Source organism: Ustilago hordei, assembly GCF_900519145.1.
Source record: "Ustilago hordei strain Uho2 genome assembly, contig: UHO2_contig_02, whole genome shotgun sequence".
NCBI classification, from domain to species: Eukaryota; Fungi; Basidiomycota; class Ustilaginomycetes; order Ustilaginales; family Ustilaginaceae; genus Ustilago; species Ustilago hordei.
In genome coordinates, this window is record NW_024545252.1 from 2,171,086 (window position 1) to 2,189,501 (window position 18,416).

Below are 18,416 nucleotides of genomic sequence, written 5' to 3' on the forward strand. Positions count from 1 at the left end.
CGTCAGCTTCGGCATCGTATTCAAGGCCACAATGGAAGGAAATTTCCACGGGATCGCCTCAGAACGTTAATGAGTTAGACGACATGGCATCAAAGTAGAACTGTTCAATATCTCTTCTCATGGAAACAAGGTTCTAAACACATGGGTCTTGCCAGCTCATCAAGCTGTTGGTGGATATGCTCGAAGCATCGGAAGCATGAACAAGGAGGTGTGTGAGATTCTGCGAGAGTGCGGTGATGCCAAGCCCTGGTCGCTCGTCAGTCCGCGGCGACTTGCAGACTTTCTGTGTGAAAGACGACTCTAACAAAACAAACACAACAGTCGCACGATACAACGATCACGAATTCCATTCACAAAAATCCCCGATCAGATCGTGTTAAATGCACCTTCTTTCGTCCGATACAAGCCTCTTCGTCTAGTCAAATTCATCCGTCGGCCATCGGATCTTTCGCAGCTGGTTGTCGTCCCTCGGATAGTACTGCCCCCTCGACCTTTAAGAGTGTGGCTGTCTTTTTGGTCCAAGACAGCCTCCTGACCTCTTGTGTGTTCGTGAGCCAACAACTTGCGCTGAACATATGTGGCAGCCGACTGCAGCGAGCAGGCAACTTAGAAGCTTGAGCTTATGCTCAGCTGATCGACGAGCAGCAACCTGTCCATAATTAACCGAGTCTCTTTCATTACTAGAGCGAGCTTTCCAGATGCGGCGACATGGCGCTTTGGCCAAGGCAATCCCGGGAAAACAAATTTGTTTTTGAACGAGACCTCCTAGATTTCCAAACGAACCCCCGGATTTTTAGGGCCTTGCAGCGATCCTTATTTTGTGCACTCCCGTGTGACCTTGTAGGGAAATGTGCGACTGCTGGCGGCTTCGAAGAGTGGCCCAAGCCGGAAGGGCCGAAAGGTTTGTTCACCGTCGCGGTTGCAAGTCGCGGTCGCGCTCAGTTCGCGCTCGCTCCGTTTGCTCCACCTTCACCCTCACTTGAACCTCATCTCTTGCGCTCGAACCCGCTCCAAGACACCCTCTCTCTTCCCGATTGATTGGCATCGAACAGCTGACAGCTTCACTTTCATTCTTCCTTACCACATTCTCTTACCCACTCAACCGATCTCGTCCACTCCCATACAACTCAGTCGCAAGCAAGCTTCATCTTTGCTACCAACACATTCTGTTCTCCACTTTCGTTTAACCGCACAGGCTTCTCTCCGCTTTCCGCTACACAATCTACCGATTTTTCGGTTCAACTCAGCCTTTTCAGAAAAGAGACTCGGCCGCTGCCTCGATTTTTCGGATCGCTCGATTCGAGGTCAAAAAGATACGAATTCCAGCCAAAAAGACACGAATTCCAGCCAAAAAAAAAAAAAAAAAAAAAAATCGAGGCATTTCTCGCATTTCTGTCAAACTACGCATTCCGCTTCTCGTTCGGCACTCTTCAGTAGCAGATTCCTCCTCCTTCCGCTAGCTCCTCTACTCGACACGATCCTTCCTCCGATCCACAATGGTCTTCAGCTACGGCTTTGAGTCAGCTACCTACAACCCGATCAACATGTGTCACGCATCTCTTCCCTCTGTCGGTCCTGCTGGCCCCACTGCCATGCCCAACTCAGCCTTCGGTCATAGTAACGCCAGCAAGAAGCGCAAGGCTTTCGATGATGATATCACTGCAGGCGGTGACTCTGACTACATCGTCCGTCCTAAGCTTAGCTTACCTCGCTCTGCCGGTCTCGTCTTCAATGGCGATGCTCAATTTCATCCGCTCCCTGCCGATGTGAACCAGGCTATGCTGGCCCAGCTCGGTCACAACCCATTCACCACTTCCAATGCCTTATCCTCTTTCGTCACACCTTCCTCGTCTTCCGGCTCAGTGGGCTACCATCACGAATACAAATCACCCAACTGCTCTGACTACTTCAGCACCGCTGCTCTCTCCCATTACCCCGATATCGAGCCGTATCCCTCCACCTCTCCCTCTTCGTCGTACGGCATCCTCGGTCCCGCGCCCGGTCGTCACAACTCCTCCAGCGAAGACGGTATGGACGTCGACGGCGGGAGTAATGCCCAAAAGATCCATGGAGCACATTGCAAAAGCATTCCCCAACTTTGTGTCAGATACAACCATGGAAACGCCTCAGAACTCTGGGCCACCTGCCCAGACTGTGGAGCTTTCTCCAAAGTCGAATCCTCCCAACCAGCCAGCAACCTTTGCTATTCTTCGTGATCAACGTTTAAGACGTTTCTATCCGATGTGATCACTTTCCGTACACACTCTTTTCGTCATGATTCATTTCACTTTTGCATCTCGTGTCTCTCTGTCTAACTATCTGTATTCCTAGTTCTGCGCTGCGTCGTAGCTCCGCCTCGACAACTTCACGCACACACTCTCTTCCGATCTTGGTGACGTTAGCAATCTCGTCTCGTCCTCTTAGTTCCTTTAGTCTCGCTTTGAAGCTTCAGTGCCATGCATTTATAACCTTCTATCTTCGTATGTGTATGCGTCTGCTCAGATTCAGCTAAGCTCGACGCCTGCCTTGATGACGATGGCTGATCGTAATGGTCAAGTCACACTATGGATATTCGGCTGTTCCGGTCAGCGACGGAGCTGAAGGTCTCATCGCCGTCCTGCAGCAGAGTCAACCACTTTCCTTTCCGTTCTCTGGCGAATGGGGCTACAGCTCGGATCATGAGTGAGAGATTGGCTCAGCCTTTCCCTCCGCAATGGAACAGGGTGCAGCGACATTTCAAGCAACAACCTTCACTCACCCACTGTTGGTCTGATAATGGTGACTGTACTGCCCAACACCTTGATGAAGCCTCCTCGAAGCTCCCAACGTGAATATCTGTGGGCCCTTGCCCGCAGCGCAACACAAGCTCGCCTCACGAGGTCACAACGCTCATCAATCACAAGCGAAATGTCTTCAGCCCCACAACAGAACGCAAAATTTAATTTCTTCCGCGCAAGCGATATGCATGAGTGTGACATGTTTGTGAAAGCCTGTTGACTTCAAGCGTGACGAGATAGCTTGGGCGAAAATTTTGGAGGAGTGAATCGGAAATCAGATGCAGTAGTGGTGGTAGTATCATCAACGACAAGCAACCTGACATTAAGAGACGGTGACGAGATCATAACCGTATGAGAGAGAAAAGTTTGGTGATGCTCCGAGAAGAAGAGGATAGGCTGAAGAGTTTACTGGCTCTGGCCGTTGTAGCTGTTGCGATGTAGAGGGGGTGAGGTGTTTGTTAGTGGGTGTGGTTCTTCATTAGCGAGAGGTCAGGAAGGGAGACTCAGGACGACATGGATCAAACCAGCACGACAAGGAGACAACGCAAGAAGAACGAGAGCAAGGGAAAGCAGGTCGAATGATCCCAAACGAATCGATTCAATCAACAAGTCGTACTACAAGGACAGTTGAAGAAAGAAGATGGGACAGGTTGACCGGCGGAAAAGTAAGGCAAGAGTGACAAGAAAGGAGAGGAGACTTGAGGAAGCAGCTTAGTAGCCTTGGCCGTTGAAGGCACCGCCGTTCTGCTGAGTGGGCTGCTGGAAGCCCTGCTGCTGGGCACCGTACCTGTTGTTGACAGGGACGACAGGGCCGGGGCGAGAAAGAGGCGGAACGGGAGGACCGGGAAGCAATGACGAGTGCGAGGTTGATGAGGAACGTTGACGAGACATATGGACGGACGGAACGAAGCGACCAACGAGTAGCGACCAATGGGGGAAAAGACAAGGAAAGGAACCGGAAACAGAGACACAGTTGAGAACACGAACGGAACACAGAGAAATGGTTGTAGGAAGGGGGGGGGGAGCGCCACACGTATCACCTGCGGCTCGCACTACATCGAGGATAGCACCGTCGTCAAGTGTTTGCCGAATGCCCGGCTCCATCCGAATTGTGGACAGAGCAGAAGACTCATATACGGAAGCGAGAGCGGACAGATGCAGCGCAATGGCGATCTGAACTGGACGTACGGAGCCTTGCCATCTGAAACGTAGCTGCTTGGATCCATGTATTCGGAAAAGTCAAAGGAAAAGAGAACAGAGAGAGTTTGTACTTACCCGCCGTAGCCTCCCTGCTGGGGGGCGCCATAGCCCTGCTGGGGGGCACCGTAACCCTGCTGCTGGGGCTGGAAACCGGGCTGCTGGTATCCGCCGTAACCGCCCTGCTGGGGCTGGAAACCAGGCTGCTGGTAGCCGCCGGGCTGCTGCTGAAAACCGGGCTGCTGGCCGTAACCGCCGTAGCCACCAGCGGCGCCGTAAGCGTTGGCACCGTACTGGCCGGTGACACCGCCATAGCCACCGCCCATACCGCCAGCGGGTCGGGAGTTGGCCATGTTGACACGGATGCGACGACCGTCGAGCTCCTGCTCGTTAAGGGCAGCGATGGCAGCGTCGGCCTCTCCCTGGGTGGCGAAGGTGACGAAGCCGAAACCACGGGAGCGGCCAGTCTCGCGGTCCTTCATGACAATGTAGTCAGTGAGCTGACCGTAAGCCGAGAAGGCGTGGGCGAGGCTGTCATCAGTGGTGTTCCACGAGAGGTTTCCGACGTAAACTTTGGCGGCCATCTTGAACTGAGAATCTGAGGGTAGACGAGATATAGAGGTATCCGGAGACTATCTGTGGTCGATGCGGAACAGCGAAAGGAAGCAGAGGGGCCGTTTGCGAGAGAGCAGCGGACAGAGCGAGTACGAAGATGATGAGGAAAAATTGTCAATTATCGTCCTCCCGAACCTGACGTGTGTCGTACCTGCCTACGGCAGTGCTTCGAGCATGACTGACTCCGGAGCGAGACCGGTGGTGGTAATGCTCCGAGACCAGCTCGGGGGATCTTGATCGGCTGCGGACACAAGAGAAGAGAATGGCAACACACTTACCGATACAATCGAGCCGATGCTGAAGCCGAGACGAGAAGACGAGACGGACGAGTCTGAGACGATTTGAGACGTAAAGAGAACTAGAGAACCGGGAACGAAGCTCGACGATATTAAGACCGGGAACTGCGGGACAAAAGAAGAGGTGATGGTGTATCGGATGGAAGAGGACGTTGACCGCGAGTGCCCCAAGGTTGGTCGAGCGAAAGCGGACATACACGCACACGCACACACGCACACACGCACACACGCACACACACACACTTACACACACACACACACACACACAGAGCTCACTTGATCCCTGCGGAAGCGTTTCTTTCCTGTTCAAGGGCGCGCGCAGCCTCGCCCTCCTGTATATGCAAAAGATGTTCTTCTCGCAGTGAAAGAAGAATTACAACTCGAACGACGGGAATTTGTATTCAACTGGGTCTTCCCAATTCAAAACCGTTAAAGACAGCAGAGCTTTTCCAAATGCGCTAGTCAGAAGGGAAAGCCCCAGGAGAGTGGAATCAGAGGCACTCTTTTACTATATGAGCTCAGCCTAGAGCGAGAAAAGCACACTCAAAAAAGAGTCGTGTCAGGTGGCCAAAGTCGCTGTAGAGTCAGTTGTGACCCTCAAACTGCCTAGCGGTGTGTGGCTTCCTTGACCTGAACATGCTCTTTGTCTATTCAGCTTCTGACCAGCCAGCAGCTTATTCCTGATGGCATTGTGATGCGTTCCGAGGCATGTAGGAAGGAGGCGGAGCTAGGCATAGGGAGAAACTGGAGCCACGAATGATTCGCACAAAGGCGTGATAAGCACGACCTACCTTCAAAGGGTGAATGATCGATCTCGATCGTTACACGATCGACGTCTCCCGATCACGTTAAAGAGACGGCCGGCCAAATAAATGCCAGCTTGCATTCTTATTGTCAGTTCCGAAATTCAATGCATAAAAGAAAGAAAGAAATTTGAGGGAGAAATGATGGACGGAAAATCTCTCGAAAGTGTGTCCATACCTGAAGGCTCGTAAGTTTGAAGATGTCCACGCTTTCGACGAGTCTCCAACTATCGTCTGTCGAGCTATTCCCAAGAGACATGCCTGGTAGCGATACACTGCTCGTAGGCACAAGGTTTGCTTCTTCAAGCAGGTTGCTGAGATAAGGTCGTGGATGAACACTTGTGGAACAGGATTGCCAGAAGACAGGGTCCAGCTCTCCGTCTCGGCAACCCTATGCCGCTGCTCGATCGATCAAGTCGCCGGAACACAAGTGCTCATTGTTCAGCATCTAGCGTGCGAAGCTTCAATCGAACGCGGATCGAGTCAGCAGTGAAGCTAGATCCGACTTACATGGAATGGAGAAGCGGCTCGATCGACTATCGGTTGTGAGGGTATTCCTCCATCTCCTACACTCGGAGGAAACCAGACCAGTCTTTTGCAACAAGAGACGCTCGAAACGTCGCCAAGCAAGGACTACAGTCAACATACATGTTGCACACTTGTTTGGTAGTAGCTACAGTCTTTTGTCAGATCGCCAAAAGGTTGGCATATACTGAAACAGAGAGTGCTTCGGTGTTTTTCGAGCGACTCTTCTTGCAAGTCATCACCTTCACCTAGATACTGTGCTGCGGTTTTAAGGCCGAGCAGCCCGACAAGACCTCGTTCAGCCGCAACACAGACATCGGAGCCAATCCGGTAACACGTGAGCTTTGCTTGGTAGACAAATGGAGCGCGAGAGCGGAGATCAAAGGTGTTGATGAACAAGCGAGAGCAAGGGTCAACCACGCAGCGCCAAGCAATCAGCATCGGGGAGCACGCGCGTCCACGCCACAAATGGTCCGACCTGTGTGCAGTCCAAGCATCACTTGAACTAATCAGGGCTTGTTCGCGGTTGCCAGCCAAAGTCTCTGAGTGAGTGCATTGCATCGAGCAGATCTCGCAAGAACAAAGGCACGAGAGACATGCCTGCCAGTACCTTGAGATGAGGAGCTCGAGTCAATGGGGCAAGCCTTCAGACGCGCCATTTGGTTCCTGCTTGGAAGGGATTGATTGGTAACGTCGCAACTAGCAGCGTCAGGGCAGAATGTCTGCCAAGCCTTCTGGAGCCGCCGAGATCTGCAAGTCACCGAACTGTGCGGCATTGTGCCGGCGCGTCGCCGTGTCTCGCTTTGGTCACTGTTCCCACCTTTCATCGTGGACAAGCTCATCGACAGAGTGACAGGAAGATGCACGAGATTGCCTTCATCTCAAATGTGGTACCGCTGTCATGTGCTGTCGGGTGTATTCTCTCCTATATCGTCAAGGATGCTGTATGCGTAGAGTCCGCTCTCTGAAGAAGGGAGAACGAAGATGGATAGACTGACTTACTTCGAAAGAGCCAAGAAAAGCGTCAACATTCCATCGGCTACATCGACACGGATACCGCATCGAAGACGAGTAGTGATGATTTGCAAGAACGGCATGAAGCGTCCATGCGTGCGTCTGATTTCCGTAGACAGCAAGACGCGTGACACTATAGAACCTCGGCTCCGACATCCCCTTAGAGACGTCACTGTCCGCAGCGAGAGCAATCTGCAGACATGGACTGGACTGCCGAGCGGCACAAGATGTGTCGGACCGGCAAAGCATTTGATCATGTGTTAAGCTGGCCGATGCGCAGTTCGCAATCATTTGGGAGCAAAAACAGCCAGAGCGAGCTGCATCGTCGTCACCGAAGGCAGGGCTTCAAGAGCAAGAGCAAAAAAAAAAAAAAAAAAAAAAAAAAAAGAAAAAAAGAAAAAAAGAAAAAAAGAAGAAAAGAAGAAAAAAGAAAAAAGAAAAAAGAATAAAAAGAATAAAAAAGGATCAATCCCAAGATCGCTGAAAGGAGGAAGCGTGCAGGTCAAAGAGTGTGAAGACCCTTTGTGGTGGCGCTCGGAGTTGCGTCGACGCGGTAAAGCGCCGTCAAAATGCCAGCTTGTCGTTAGCAGCTTGTTGTTAGCGAAACGTAACAACAAATGCACCAGGCAGATCTCTCGGCAATGATCCAAGGTCGAAGACAACATCGTGTACCGGTTCCGCCGCCAGCAGCAGCAGCAAAGGCAAGCTTCCATTAGAAACGAGATGGTGTTGGCAGCAGCCATTCACATTCGTCTGTCATGCGTCAAGGATGTGTTTGCAGCGGTCACAACAGCAGGCTTCCTGTTGAGCTTGCCAGCAAATACAGAATCATCACAGCTGGCTGCAGCTGAGAATGAAGTTTCGAATCGCGCCTTGATTTGTAGATTTCAGAAGAGCGCTCGTTTCGAAATCTCTACGTGCCAAGATTGATGGGAACCCTTTCGAGGTTTCGAAATTGTAGCCAACAATACAGCAAAAAGGAAGAATCAGAACAAGAAGAATTTCCAACGATTCCCTCCATGGTGCTTTATGATTCTTGCTGTCACTGCTCACCTTAGATTCTCACCGTCAAGAAATGTTTTAAAAAAAAGCAACCAAAAATAAAATAAAACAGGGGAAAGGGGGTTTGGAATGAAGCAGCCTCAGGCACAAAGCCTGATCTGTGGCCCCCTCAAGGTTTGGCTGTCAGAAAATCGGAGAGGCTGCTGCATAGCTGAGACCAACGCAAGCCCGATTTGCTTGTTTTTGTGGTGCAATTTTGTGCCTGTCTGCCTACTGTATCTCTGCAGGGATGTGCGTGGGGCTCTCTCTTTCTCGACTTGCTCCTTTCGCGCCCTGACTGTCTGACATTCAAACGGCACAACAGCACGGCACTGCACTGCACAGCACAGCACCACCACCAAGACCAAGCAAGCAATTGCCCCCACACCGGCACACACCCACTCGTTGCACAATTACTGTCTTTGACTACGACCGCGACTCATCTTTTTAGCCAAGGACTGCAGTAAATAGGACCACGCCGACACCACATCACACCACACACCACCTCAGTTTCATCACGCCGCCGCCGCCGCCTCCGTTTTCCTCACTTTCCTCCTTTGGCTTGCATTCTTTGACTGCTGCCGGCCGTCTCTCTCCGTACCTCCTTTGCTCGATCTTTGTGTCTCAACTACACATCACCCCCTTATCTCCTTCTTCCACTCCTCTCTCCTCCTCCTCCTCCTCCTCCTCCTCCTTCTTCCATCATCCTCGCCACATTTCGACTACCCCGAGATTGCTTGGGCACCATCAACCTTATCTCACTCGTCGCTTGGGCTGAAGGCATCAGCAGCATAGTTGATACATTATCCGCTTGCATACCCTCTCACCGGAAAGAACCACAGGCACACCATGACGCAGCCCGCCTCTTCCTTATCGAGGCGGCGTTCGGTCGCCAAGAAGGCAATCGCCTTGGCCACCGCCGCTCTCGCCCTTTCATCTCGTGCATCGGCAGCCAAGAAGGCCGGTACCTACGAGATCGTCAACAGAGACTCGCTCGCTTCCGCCATGATGCTTGGTGTCATGGATGAGGAGAACGTCTTCATTCTCGACAAGGCTGAGAACAACTCCCAAAGATTGGCGGATGGTCGTCCAGTTTGGGGTTCCTTCTACAACCTCGCCGACAACTCCGTCACTGGTGTTTCCGTCACTACCAACACCTTCTGCGCTTCCGGTGCAACTCTTGGTAATGGCACTTGGGTCGTTGCTGGTGGTAATCAGGCCGTCGGTTACGGTGGTGCTGCTGTGCCCCAGAACCTCAGCCCTTACCAAGATTATGACGGCACTCGTGCCATTCGTCTTCTCGAGCCTGGGTCCAAGACATGGATCGACTCGCCATCCACTTCGACAACTCAGGTCAACATGATGCAGTCCGCCCGTTGGTACCCTGGTATCGAGGTTCTTGAAGACGGTAGTGTCCTTTTTGTCGGGGGTGCCGTAGGTGGCGGTTACATCAACCGAAACACCCCCAACGTCGACCCCTACTACCAAGGCGGGGGTTCCAACCCCACCTACGAGTACTTCCCCTCCAAGGGCGCACAGAGGGTCTGCGACTTCATGGGCAAGACTTCCGGTCTTAACATGTACCCGCACACCTACCTCATGCCCTCAGGCAAGATCTTCATGCAGGCCAACTACAGCACTGTCATGTGGGATCACGTCAACAACAACGAAACCGCTCTTCCTGATATGCCCGGCCAAGTCATTCGAGTCTATCCGGCTTCCGGTGCCGTCGCCATGCTCCCGCTCACTCCCGAGAACAAGTACACTCCTACCATTCTCTTCTGCGGTGGCAGTGTATTGAGCGACCAGCTCTGGGGAAACTACGCCGGTCCTGGTGGCAACATTCTTGGCATCACCGCTTCTACCGACTGCTCATCCATCTCTCCCGAAGACAACCAAGGTAATGCCAACCCTAACGTCCAGTACGTCAAGGAGGGCGACCTTCCCGAGGGTCGTTCGATGGGCCAATTCATCCACCTTCCGGACGGAACTATGGTCATCGTCAACGGTGCCAATAAGGGTACTTCTGGTTACACCAACGCCACCTACAACACCATTCAGTACAACGGCAGAACCATCGTTACCGAGGGACTCTCTCAGGACCCCACCTACGTTCCCGTCATCTATGATCCATCTAAGCCACAGGGTCAGCGCATCACCAATGCCGGTCTCTCGGCCTCCACCATCGCTCGTCTCTATCACTCGAGTGCCGTTCTTCTCCCCGATGGCTCCGTTATGGTTGCTGGTTCCAACCCACACCAGGACGTCACCCTCGACATGCCCACTGGTACCACGCCCCAGGCGTTCAACACCACCTACGAGGTTGAAAAGTGGTACCCTCCCTACTGGGACTCGCCTCGTCCTCAACCGCAGGGCATGCCCACCTCGATCCCTTACGGCGGTCAGCCCTTCAACATCACCGTTGACGGCAACTTCATGGGCGACTCGGCCAACGCAAAGGCTGCCAACACCAAGTTTGCCATCATCCGTCCTGGTTTCTCCACCCACGCCATGAACATGGGTCAGCGTGCCGTCTACCTCGACTACACTTACACTGTCAACGAAGATGCTTCGGTCACTTACATGCTCAACCCTCTTCCAAACACCATCTACATGAACCGTCTCATCGTGCCCGGTCCCGCCCTCTTCTTCGTCACTGTTGGTGGTGTGCCCAGTATGGGCAAGATGATCATGGTCGGCACTGGCGCTACTGGAACTGGGAACGTTCCTTTCACTGCCAACCTCGGATCTGCTCTTGTTACGCTTCCTGCTGCTCTTAACAGCACCAAGTACACTGCTGCTCTTTCCAGACCTGGAGACTCAAGCTCCAGCTTTGGCCTCGGCAAAATCATTGGAATTGCCGTCGCCGGTGCCGCTGTTCTGGCTCTCATCGCTCTCGGGATCTGCCTCTGGAGGCGCAAGGGTAGGAACTCGCGCAACGAGAAGCCCTCTTCGCGACAGTCGGCCGCTGCTTGGACCAGCCGCGACCTTGGCTCTGGTCCCGAGTACAAGCGCGTCGACACCCCTGTTGGTTCGGTTAACGGCCGATTCGGTGGCGGTAGGATGGACAGCTCGCACACCTTCGAGTCATACCGCATGAACGACCAGGGCAGCGTCAGCGAAGGCAAGGAGGCTCTTGGAGGTTACTACGATGCACCACGAAGTGGCAGCCGCGCTGGTTTCGCCCCTAGCCCACTTGCTTACGAGGGTCAGCACGCTCGCGGCGGCTCTCATGGCACTCAAGGCACTCAATACCAGCAAGGCTGGGGCGAGTACCACGCTGGTGACGCTGGCGCATACTACGAAGACAACACCAGCAGGTACGCCGGCGGACAGAGCTATGATGACTACCCACCGCAGAACTACCCGCAGCAAAGCTACCAGCAGCAGTACCACCAGCAGCAGCGCCAACACTACGACAGCCCACGTCAACACCAGCAAGGATCGGGTAGCTACTCTAGCCGCCGCTGACCGAGTGATTCGTGGGTCGTGAGGAGACTGTCAGAATGGTTTCTTTTGGCCTCGGCAGCGAATTCTATCTACAAAAGTTGAGCTGAGGCGTTGCTCTGGCTCGACATCATTAGTCCGCCCTCAACCATTTTGTATGGAAACCGTTCTATCTCTCTCTTTCTCGTCTCTCTCCTCTCCCAAACATCTATCTTTGTACCTATCCACACTCGCTAGTTCTACAGAGCCCATCACTCCACTCACTCTTGTTCCTTCAGTATTCTCGCTCGCTTTGCCTGGACAATATATTTCTTTTGCTTTAGATTTGGTGACTTGTCTGCTCGACTCAGTGTTTTGTGACTGCCATCGATCCCTGTTATGTTGGTGTAAATCGCTGAATCGCGGAGACAGGCGAATAAAATAGGGCGACGCTCATTGCTTGATCCTGCAATTAACAAAGCCGGTTTCAAACCACAAAGCCAGCTGTGAGAACGCGTGCTGTAAGCTGCTGAAAGGGACTGTCAAATGAAAGGAATGCAGGCCACAACATTAAGCTTTGTCCCATGTGGGCTTGGTTCTGCTTCTCGCTCAACTTCCACGGAGCGAACAAAGGGAGAAGCATCGCTTTGTCTTCTTCCTCTCCACAGGCTTCCTTTGTTCGAGCTGTCAAGCGATCGAAAGGGAAGCGATCCAACCGAAGCTGCATGACCGTGCATCGACGTGTCGAAACAAAGGGAGCAACTCTAACCGTCATCTCGTTTGTCTTTTGACAGCAATCAATCCTTTGACTCTACACTCTGTGTCATTCATGTGCGTGCATGACTGGCAATCTATAAGAAAGGAAAGTATCGATATGTTGAAAATAGATTGTTCGGTTGCTGCCAAGGTGAAAGGGACCATTGACGGAGACGATGAGTAGCGACGTCATCACCTTCTGCAACTACTGGGGATGATGGTATATATGCAAGATCGCTTTCCTCGCCTTGAGCTGCAGAGACGTCTACTTGCATCTCCACAACTTTCAATCCTCTTTCCGCCTACTTCGCCTCACTTTCTTCGAACACACTAAACCTCGATCACCATGGCCGCAACTACCACTCTCACCTGTACCAAGCTCGTCTCGCATCGTAGCAGAGGCACTGCTGTTTCACTTGCTCTCGCCACGCTTTCCTCCCTAACCCCGTCCGATTACTCGCACAGCCGTTCGCCACTCTATTCCTTCGATCGGGTTAGTGTTGGTGACAAAGAGAACTTTTCTCCTTTCGAAACCACAACCTCTTTGCAGTTGAAGAGAGAACCGCTATCAGATATCACAAACTCTTTCCTTTCCCCTTTTCTGTCCACCTCCCCTAGTCCTACGTCTACATCAAGTTTGTTGCCAGCAACAGCAACTAACACCAATCACCCTACTATCAGGAGTACAGGCGCTAGACCAAGGTCAAGTCTGCACCGAATCGTAGTTGGCTCACTACATCGCAAAAAAGCAATTTGTCGTAGAAGAAATGCTATCTCCCTTTCTTCTCATCAAGCTTCTTTGCTTGCGATGCAACTTTCAACCCCATCAAGCGTCGCTACATCTCCGTCACCAGTCGATGTGAAGAAAAGCCAGAACACTGAAGAGGCAATTAAGACGAACGTTCGATTTAGAACAATCGCCCTAGAAAGAAACGTCTTCCTTATTAGTCGAACTGATGGACATTCATTCAGCTGCAATGCTTGCAATTGTAGCTGTAGCACTGCTCAGACTGTAGTATCTGCGCCGTCTCTCGCGGCTTAACTGGTTCCAAGACTCTGTATTGTCTCGCTTTGTACGATTACATCTCACTTATGTAGGATTCCTCTGGTAGGACCCTGACTTTATCAACAATATCACTCTTTATCTCACACTTCTGCAGGCTGCGTATTGGAGCAACACTCCATCCTAAGTCCTTCGTGATAATCAGGAGACAAGTTTGACTGCCGACTCAATGCTTCACACGAATACACAATCAAGACATCGGAGCCAAACTTTTGACGAAGTGCATTTGTATTTTTCGAAAAGCGAGATGCATGACCATGTACATGTAGGACACGGGGAAAAAGTATGATCTTTTTGGGTGTGTGGTGGAGTCAAGCAAGCAATTGCTCGACCAAGAAAAGGGGGTAGTGTTACATGCAATGGACCGAGACGACTTCCAGAGATCAGGTATGGTGGGACCGCACGACAAGCAGAGTAAACGCCATCTCGCTTTTCGGATGTCAAAATGACTGTGTGTGTGTGCGCGCTTCCCCTCGGCTGAAGAACAGCCAAATCATGAAAACGTCCTGCAAGCCAATGTGGTCCAGTTCTGATCACGGTAACGTGTCGGTGCCTATGCGCGGGTCGCTATGGGTGCGACATGTGGTGGTTGATGGATGAAGGATGCTGAGAAGAGAGACGAAAAAGAACGATGCTGGTTGAAAGAAAAAGAAACGAGGCTAGATGATTGATTTGTAGAGGAAACAAGTTTACTCGTCGTCGATCTCAATCTCGCCAGCGTCGATGCCCTCAATGATGGCGTGGGGGTTCTGGCCGTTGACGGTGCAGCCGACGGACTGAGCAGTGCCGAGGATCTCCTTGACGGTACCGGCGAGATTCTTGGCGAAGGACTTGAAGCGCATCTTGCGGGCGATCTCGACAATCTCGTCGAGGGGGATGTTACCACCGTGCTTGATGTTCTTCTCCTTCTTGCGGTCACGGGGGGGCTCCTTAAGCGCCTTGATGACGAGCGAAGAAGCCGAGGGGACGACCGCGACGGCAGCCTGACGGTTCTGAACGGTAAGCTGAACAGTGACACGGAGACCCTTCCAGTCACCAGTGGCCTTGGCAATGTCTTCACCGACCTTCTTGGGGGAAAGACCAAGAGGACCGATCTTGGGGGCAAGAGCCGAGGAGGCACCGACCTCACCACCGGTGGCTCGGAGGTAGATGATCTGATTGAAAGTGTTAGCAAGTGCGAAGGAAGATGGGGGAATTGTCAGTTTGCGATTCTAGTTGATGCGATATGAATGCTGAAACGTGCCGGCTCTGCTTGGATTATCGACGTTTCGAAGCTGCACAGGGTTGTACTCTGTCGTGTGTATAGCGGTGTTGGTTGCCCTCTGTGTCTCTCTGTTGTTGTGCTGTCGAAAACAGGCTGACACGAAGCAGACTCTGTCGGGCCCCCGAAGCCGACCTGTGCTGCCGAACAAGTCAATGCGAAACGGGCTCATATGCTTGTTGCTTCTGACGAACAGATCAAGACACCAGCCGCCGCTTGGCTTCGCTACATGTTCGTTTCCATTCCTACGCTTGTATCCTCCTGTCCGTGCCGCTTCGCCAATGTCGATTTGACATCGACCAGACACCTGCGATTCTTCCGGGCTAAAGGTTTGATGCGCCAGATCATCTAGAATATCATCGTGTCGGTTTGTCTGCTGCGCTTCCTTCTCCTTCTAGTCTTCCACCTCTCTTCACTTTGTGGTACTGATGCGATATGTTGGAAGAACGAGCTGAGCGAAACGGCCATGTTGTCATCTCTGCTACTGCCGGGCTGCAGGGGGGGCTATGTCCCCAACTGCTTCTAACATGCTGAAACGACAGGCGAGGGTGCGATGGTCGAAATGTCGGAAGTGGCGGATGTCTGTGCAGCTAGTCGAACGTCGTAGTCAAAGAGCGATGGCATGTATTGTAAGAGATAATCACCTTGATCTCGTTGGGGTCGATCTTGGGCGCCATTGTGAATAGGTATAGATGTGATGGTGATCTTGACGGTGAGGAAGGGACGAACAGGCCAAGGTTGAATCACGCTGCCGCCGCCGCACAGGCTCAGCCAAGCGTAAAGATCTCCAGCCAAAGTCTGACACTCAAACTTGACGGATTCTCTGGGCCTCTTCCAGGGCACTTTCCAGGTCTTCGTTGCCTTGCCCTGAAGGACTTACCAAGTCGAGTCCATTACCAGGCTTGCAAGTCGGCTAAAGGCCTCAACAGGCGCTGTCACCACAAATTTTGGCCAAAGAAGCTCCAGGCCAACATGAGGGTGAATCCGAGCTTGGTATATAAAAATAGTCGGCCGAAGACAGTCTTACAAAATTTTGAAATCAAGCCGCACGTGCTTCAATTAAAAATGGTTCCTCGCTGGATTCATCGAAGAAACACCGCACCAAAAATCGAGACTCGATGCTCAAGAAGAAGTGTGTGGCCTGGGCAGCATTTAGAGAAAAGGCACCCACAGACTTGGCTATATGCGCAGCTCAAAGAAGAATAGAGGCAGCAGCATGCGATGTGATGGAAGGTGGCCTCAGTGTAGTCTGAGTGGGATCCAAGCAGTGTAACTTCCCGCAGCTTTGGACAGCCTGCAGCTTAGGTCAAGTCAAGTCGAGTCGAGTCGAACCTGTGAAGCCAGCGAAGCCAGTCTACGCCAGATCCAGAGAGCCCGAGTTCTACAGTAGCGGGCGTGGAGACAAACCAGGAAACTCGTCATCATCGTCGTTACGCCCCCATCACCACCTCATACACATATCTATCAGAATGTAAGTTTTCTACATAGCTGCAATAGCTTTGTCACCATCGTAACACAAGGGGCATGCTGCAGTGGAAGGACGATCCAAGTCTAGGCGGAAATTGTTACCAACTAACAGAGTTGTAGGGTTCATGCTGAACAAAGGACGGATCGACATGTAGCATCAAAGGATCTACAGGCACGGCGGACAGCAGGTAGCATATCGATGATGATATCCACTCGGCGATACTCGAATGACGGCTGGCAGAAAGAAGCGGACTCGATGTTCCACGATGTGGGTGATAGAGTTCCGAGGTGCTACTGTGCTGATCGGCTGGCAGCAGACGTCAGGCAGGCAACGTTGCAATCTATCGCGGTGTGATTCCGGCTTGATCCTGAAATCACCAAGGTCGTTGCTATTACCATCTGCAGATGGAAGGTGGCAGTGTATGGCTTGCAGGAGTATTGATAGGACTCTTGTTTGGAGTGCTGGCAGAGACACACACGAACCTTGTATGAACTTGATCCATCTGAAAGCACGCCGCTTCAGCCGACGACATACGTTCAGCAGAACAATCCTAGACATGCAGAGCAGCCATTCCTGACATTCGCTTTGCATCTTCCCATTCTCTAGGTCTGAGTCTCTCGTCTACAAGGGCTCCCTCGCCGGCCACAAGGGCTGGATCACCGCCATCGCCACCGCCCAGGAGAACCCCGACCTTCTCCTTACCGCTTCGCGTGACCGCACCATCATCGTCTGGCAGCTCAGCCGTGATGACTCCAACTACGGCTACCCCAAGCGAATCCTCCACGGCCACAACCACTTCGTCTCCGACATTGTCATCTCCTCCGACTGTCAATTTGCTCTCTCCGCCTCGTGGGACAAGACCCTCCGTCTTTGGGACTTGAACACCGGTACCACCACCCGCCGCTTCGTCGGCCACACCGCCGATGTTCTCTCCGTCTCCTTCTCCGCCGACAACCGTCAGATCGTCTCCGGTTCGCGTGACCGCACCATCAAGCTCTGGAACACTCTCGGCGAGTGCAAGTTCAACATCACCGACGACGGTCACTCCGAGTGGGTCAGCTGTGTTCGCTTCAGCCCCAACCCCCAAAACCCCGTCATTGTCTCCGCTGGTTGGGACAAGGTCGTCAAGGTAAGTTCAACGCATCAACACAACCACAATCAGAAGATCAGAGGAAGCAGAATTCGGAGACCAGGAACAAGGAAAGCAGCAACAAGATGTCTGCTCGTTTGGATGGAAGGATTGCAGCGGCCACGCGGTGGTTTGCGATGAAGAGTGCTTTTTCAAATATTTGCTACTATAGAGAGCATAGCTCGATGAGAATATCTCAAAGTCACCAAGATCACTGAGCATTCAACCCTTTTCGCAAGGGTCTGCGCCGCGTTGGGTCCATGAAAGGACGGAAGGACGGAAGTCAGGAGGAAGCATATTCAGTGTTGGTTAGGAAGTTGAAGCAGGGAGGTCACTCCTGTCCACTCTGATCTGCTCGATTGGTACATCGCACCATCAACCCGCAACTGCTAACCCTCTCTCTTCCCGTCCTTCTTTCCGTTGCATTCATCACAGGTATGGGATCTCAGCAATTGCACGTTGAAGACCAACCACTACGGCCACACTGGCTACATCAACACCGTTACCGTCTCCCCCGATGGTTCGCTCTGCGCCTCCGGTGGCAAGGACGGTGTCACCATGCTCTGGGAGCTATCTGACGGCAAGCACCTCTACTCGCTCGAGGCTGGTGACACTGTCAACGCTCTCGTCTTCTCCCCCAACCGATACTGGCTCTGCGCTGCCACTGCCTCTTGCATCAAGATCTTCGACCTTGAGTCCAAGAGCATCGTTGACGAGCTCAAGCCCGAGTTCTCCGGAGTTGGCAAGAACTCTGCCGACCCCGAGTGCCTCTCGCTCGCCTGGTCCGCCGACGGTCAGACCCTCTTCGCCGGTTACGCCGACAACATCGTCCGTGTCTTCACCGTTCTCTAAACGGTGTCGCTCCACTCAGTGTTTCCGGACGACTTTCCCATTCCCTTCCTATATCGATGCAGCGTCATCGTTCCCATCAGTTCCGCCCCATGCATGCTCCTCGCACATTAATGCCGTGTAAAAATTGATAGCCTTGGCTTCGGAGGCGATGTTGTCCTCCCGATCCAATGGCTGACTGGTCTTCTCCTAGTCG

At 52.5% G+C, this 18,416-nt stretch overlaps 7 protein-coding genes across 7 annotated transcripts; 5 read left to right on the plus strand and 2 right to left on the minus strand.

Moving 5' to 3' along the window:
* Positions 1 to 708: 708 nt before the first annotated feature.
* UHO2_01474 (uncharacterized protein) lies at positions 709 to 1,038 on the plus strand (the record flags this gene model as incomplete). The annotated part of the gene is made up of 1 exon (XM_041553941.1): positions 709 to 1,038. The coding sequence occupies one exon, from the start codon at positions 709 to 711 to the stop codon at positions 1,036 to 1,038; it is 330 nt and encodes a 109-aa protein (XP_041409875.1).
* Positions 1,039 to 1,496: 458 nt separating this feature from the next.
* Positions 1,497 to 2,216, plus strand: UHO2_01475 (uncharacterized protein; the record flags this gene model as incomplete). Its single annotated transcript, XM_041553942.1, has 1 exon — positions 1,497 to 2,216. The coding sequence occupies one exon, from the start codon at positions 1,497 to 1,499 to the stop codon at positions 2,214 to 2,216; it is 720 nt and encodes a 239-aa protein (XP_041409876.1).
* A 966-nt stretch (positions 2,217 to 3,182) lies between these two features.
* On the minus strand, positions 3,183 to 4,558 carry UHO2_01476 (uncharacterized protein; the record flags this gene model as incomplete). Its single annotated transcript, XM_041553943.1, has 2 exons — positions 3,183 to 3,204; positions 4,053 to 4,558. The coding sequence occupies 2 exons, from the start codon at positions 4,556 to 4,558 to the stop codon at positions 3,183 to 3,185; spliced, it is 528 nt and encodes a 175-aa protein (XP_041409877.1).
* A 4,559-nt stretch (positions 4,559 to 9,117) lies between these two features.
* Positions 9,118 to 11,739, plus strand: UHO2_01477 (putative glyoxaloxidase 1; the record flags this gene model as incomplete). The annotated part of the gene is made up of 1 exon (XM_041553944.1): positions 9,118 to 11,739. One exon carries the CDS (start codon positions 9,118 to 9,120, stop codon positions 11,737 to 11,739), a length of 2,622 nt encoding a protein of 873 aa, XP_041409878.1.
* Positions 11,740 to 12,796: 1,057 nt separating this feature from the next.
* UHO2_01478 (uncharacterized protein) lies at positions 12,797 to 13,492 on the plus strand (the record flags this gene model as incomplete). The annotated part of the gene is made up of 1 exon (XM_041553945.1): positions 12,797 to 13,492. One exon carries the CDS (start codon positions 12,797 to 12,799, stop codon positions 13,490 to 13,492), a length of 696 nt encoding a protein of 231 aa, XP_041409879.1.
* A 710-nt stretch (positions 13,493 to 14,202) lies between these two features.
* Positions 14,203 to 15,451, minus strand: UHO2_01479 (putative 60S ribosomal protein L12; the record flags this gene model as incomplete). The annotated part of the gene is made up of 2 exons (XM_041553946.1): positions 14,203 to 14,667; positions 15,419 to 15,451. The coding sequence occupies 2 exons, from the start codon at positions 15,449 to 15,451 to the stop codon at positions 14,203 to 14,205; spliced, it is 498 nt and encodes a 165-aa protein (XP_041409880.1).
* A 1,056-nt stretch (positions 15,452 to 16,507) lies between these two features.
* On the plus strand, positions 16,508 to 18,223 carry UHO2_01480 (putative CPC2 protein, guanine nucleotide-binding protein beta subunit-like; the record flags this gene model as incomplete). Its single annotated transcript, XM_041553947.1, has 3 exons — positions 16,508 to 16,560; positions 16,849 to 17,371; positions 17,807 to 18,223. 3 exons carry the CDS (start codon positions 16,508 to 16,510, stop codon positions 18,221 to 18,223), a joined length of 993 nt encoding a protein of 330 aa, XP_041409881.1.
* Positions 18,224 to 18,416: the final 193 nt, after the last annotated feature.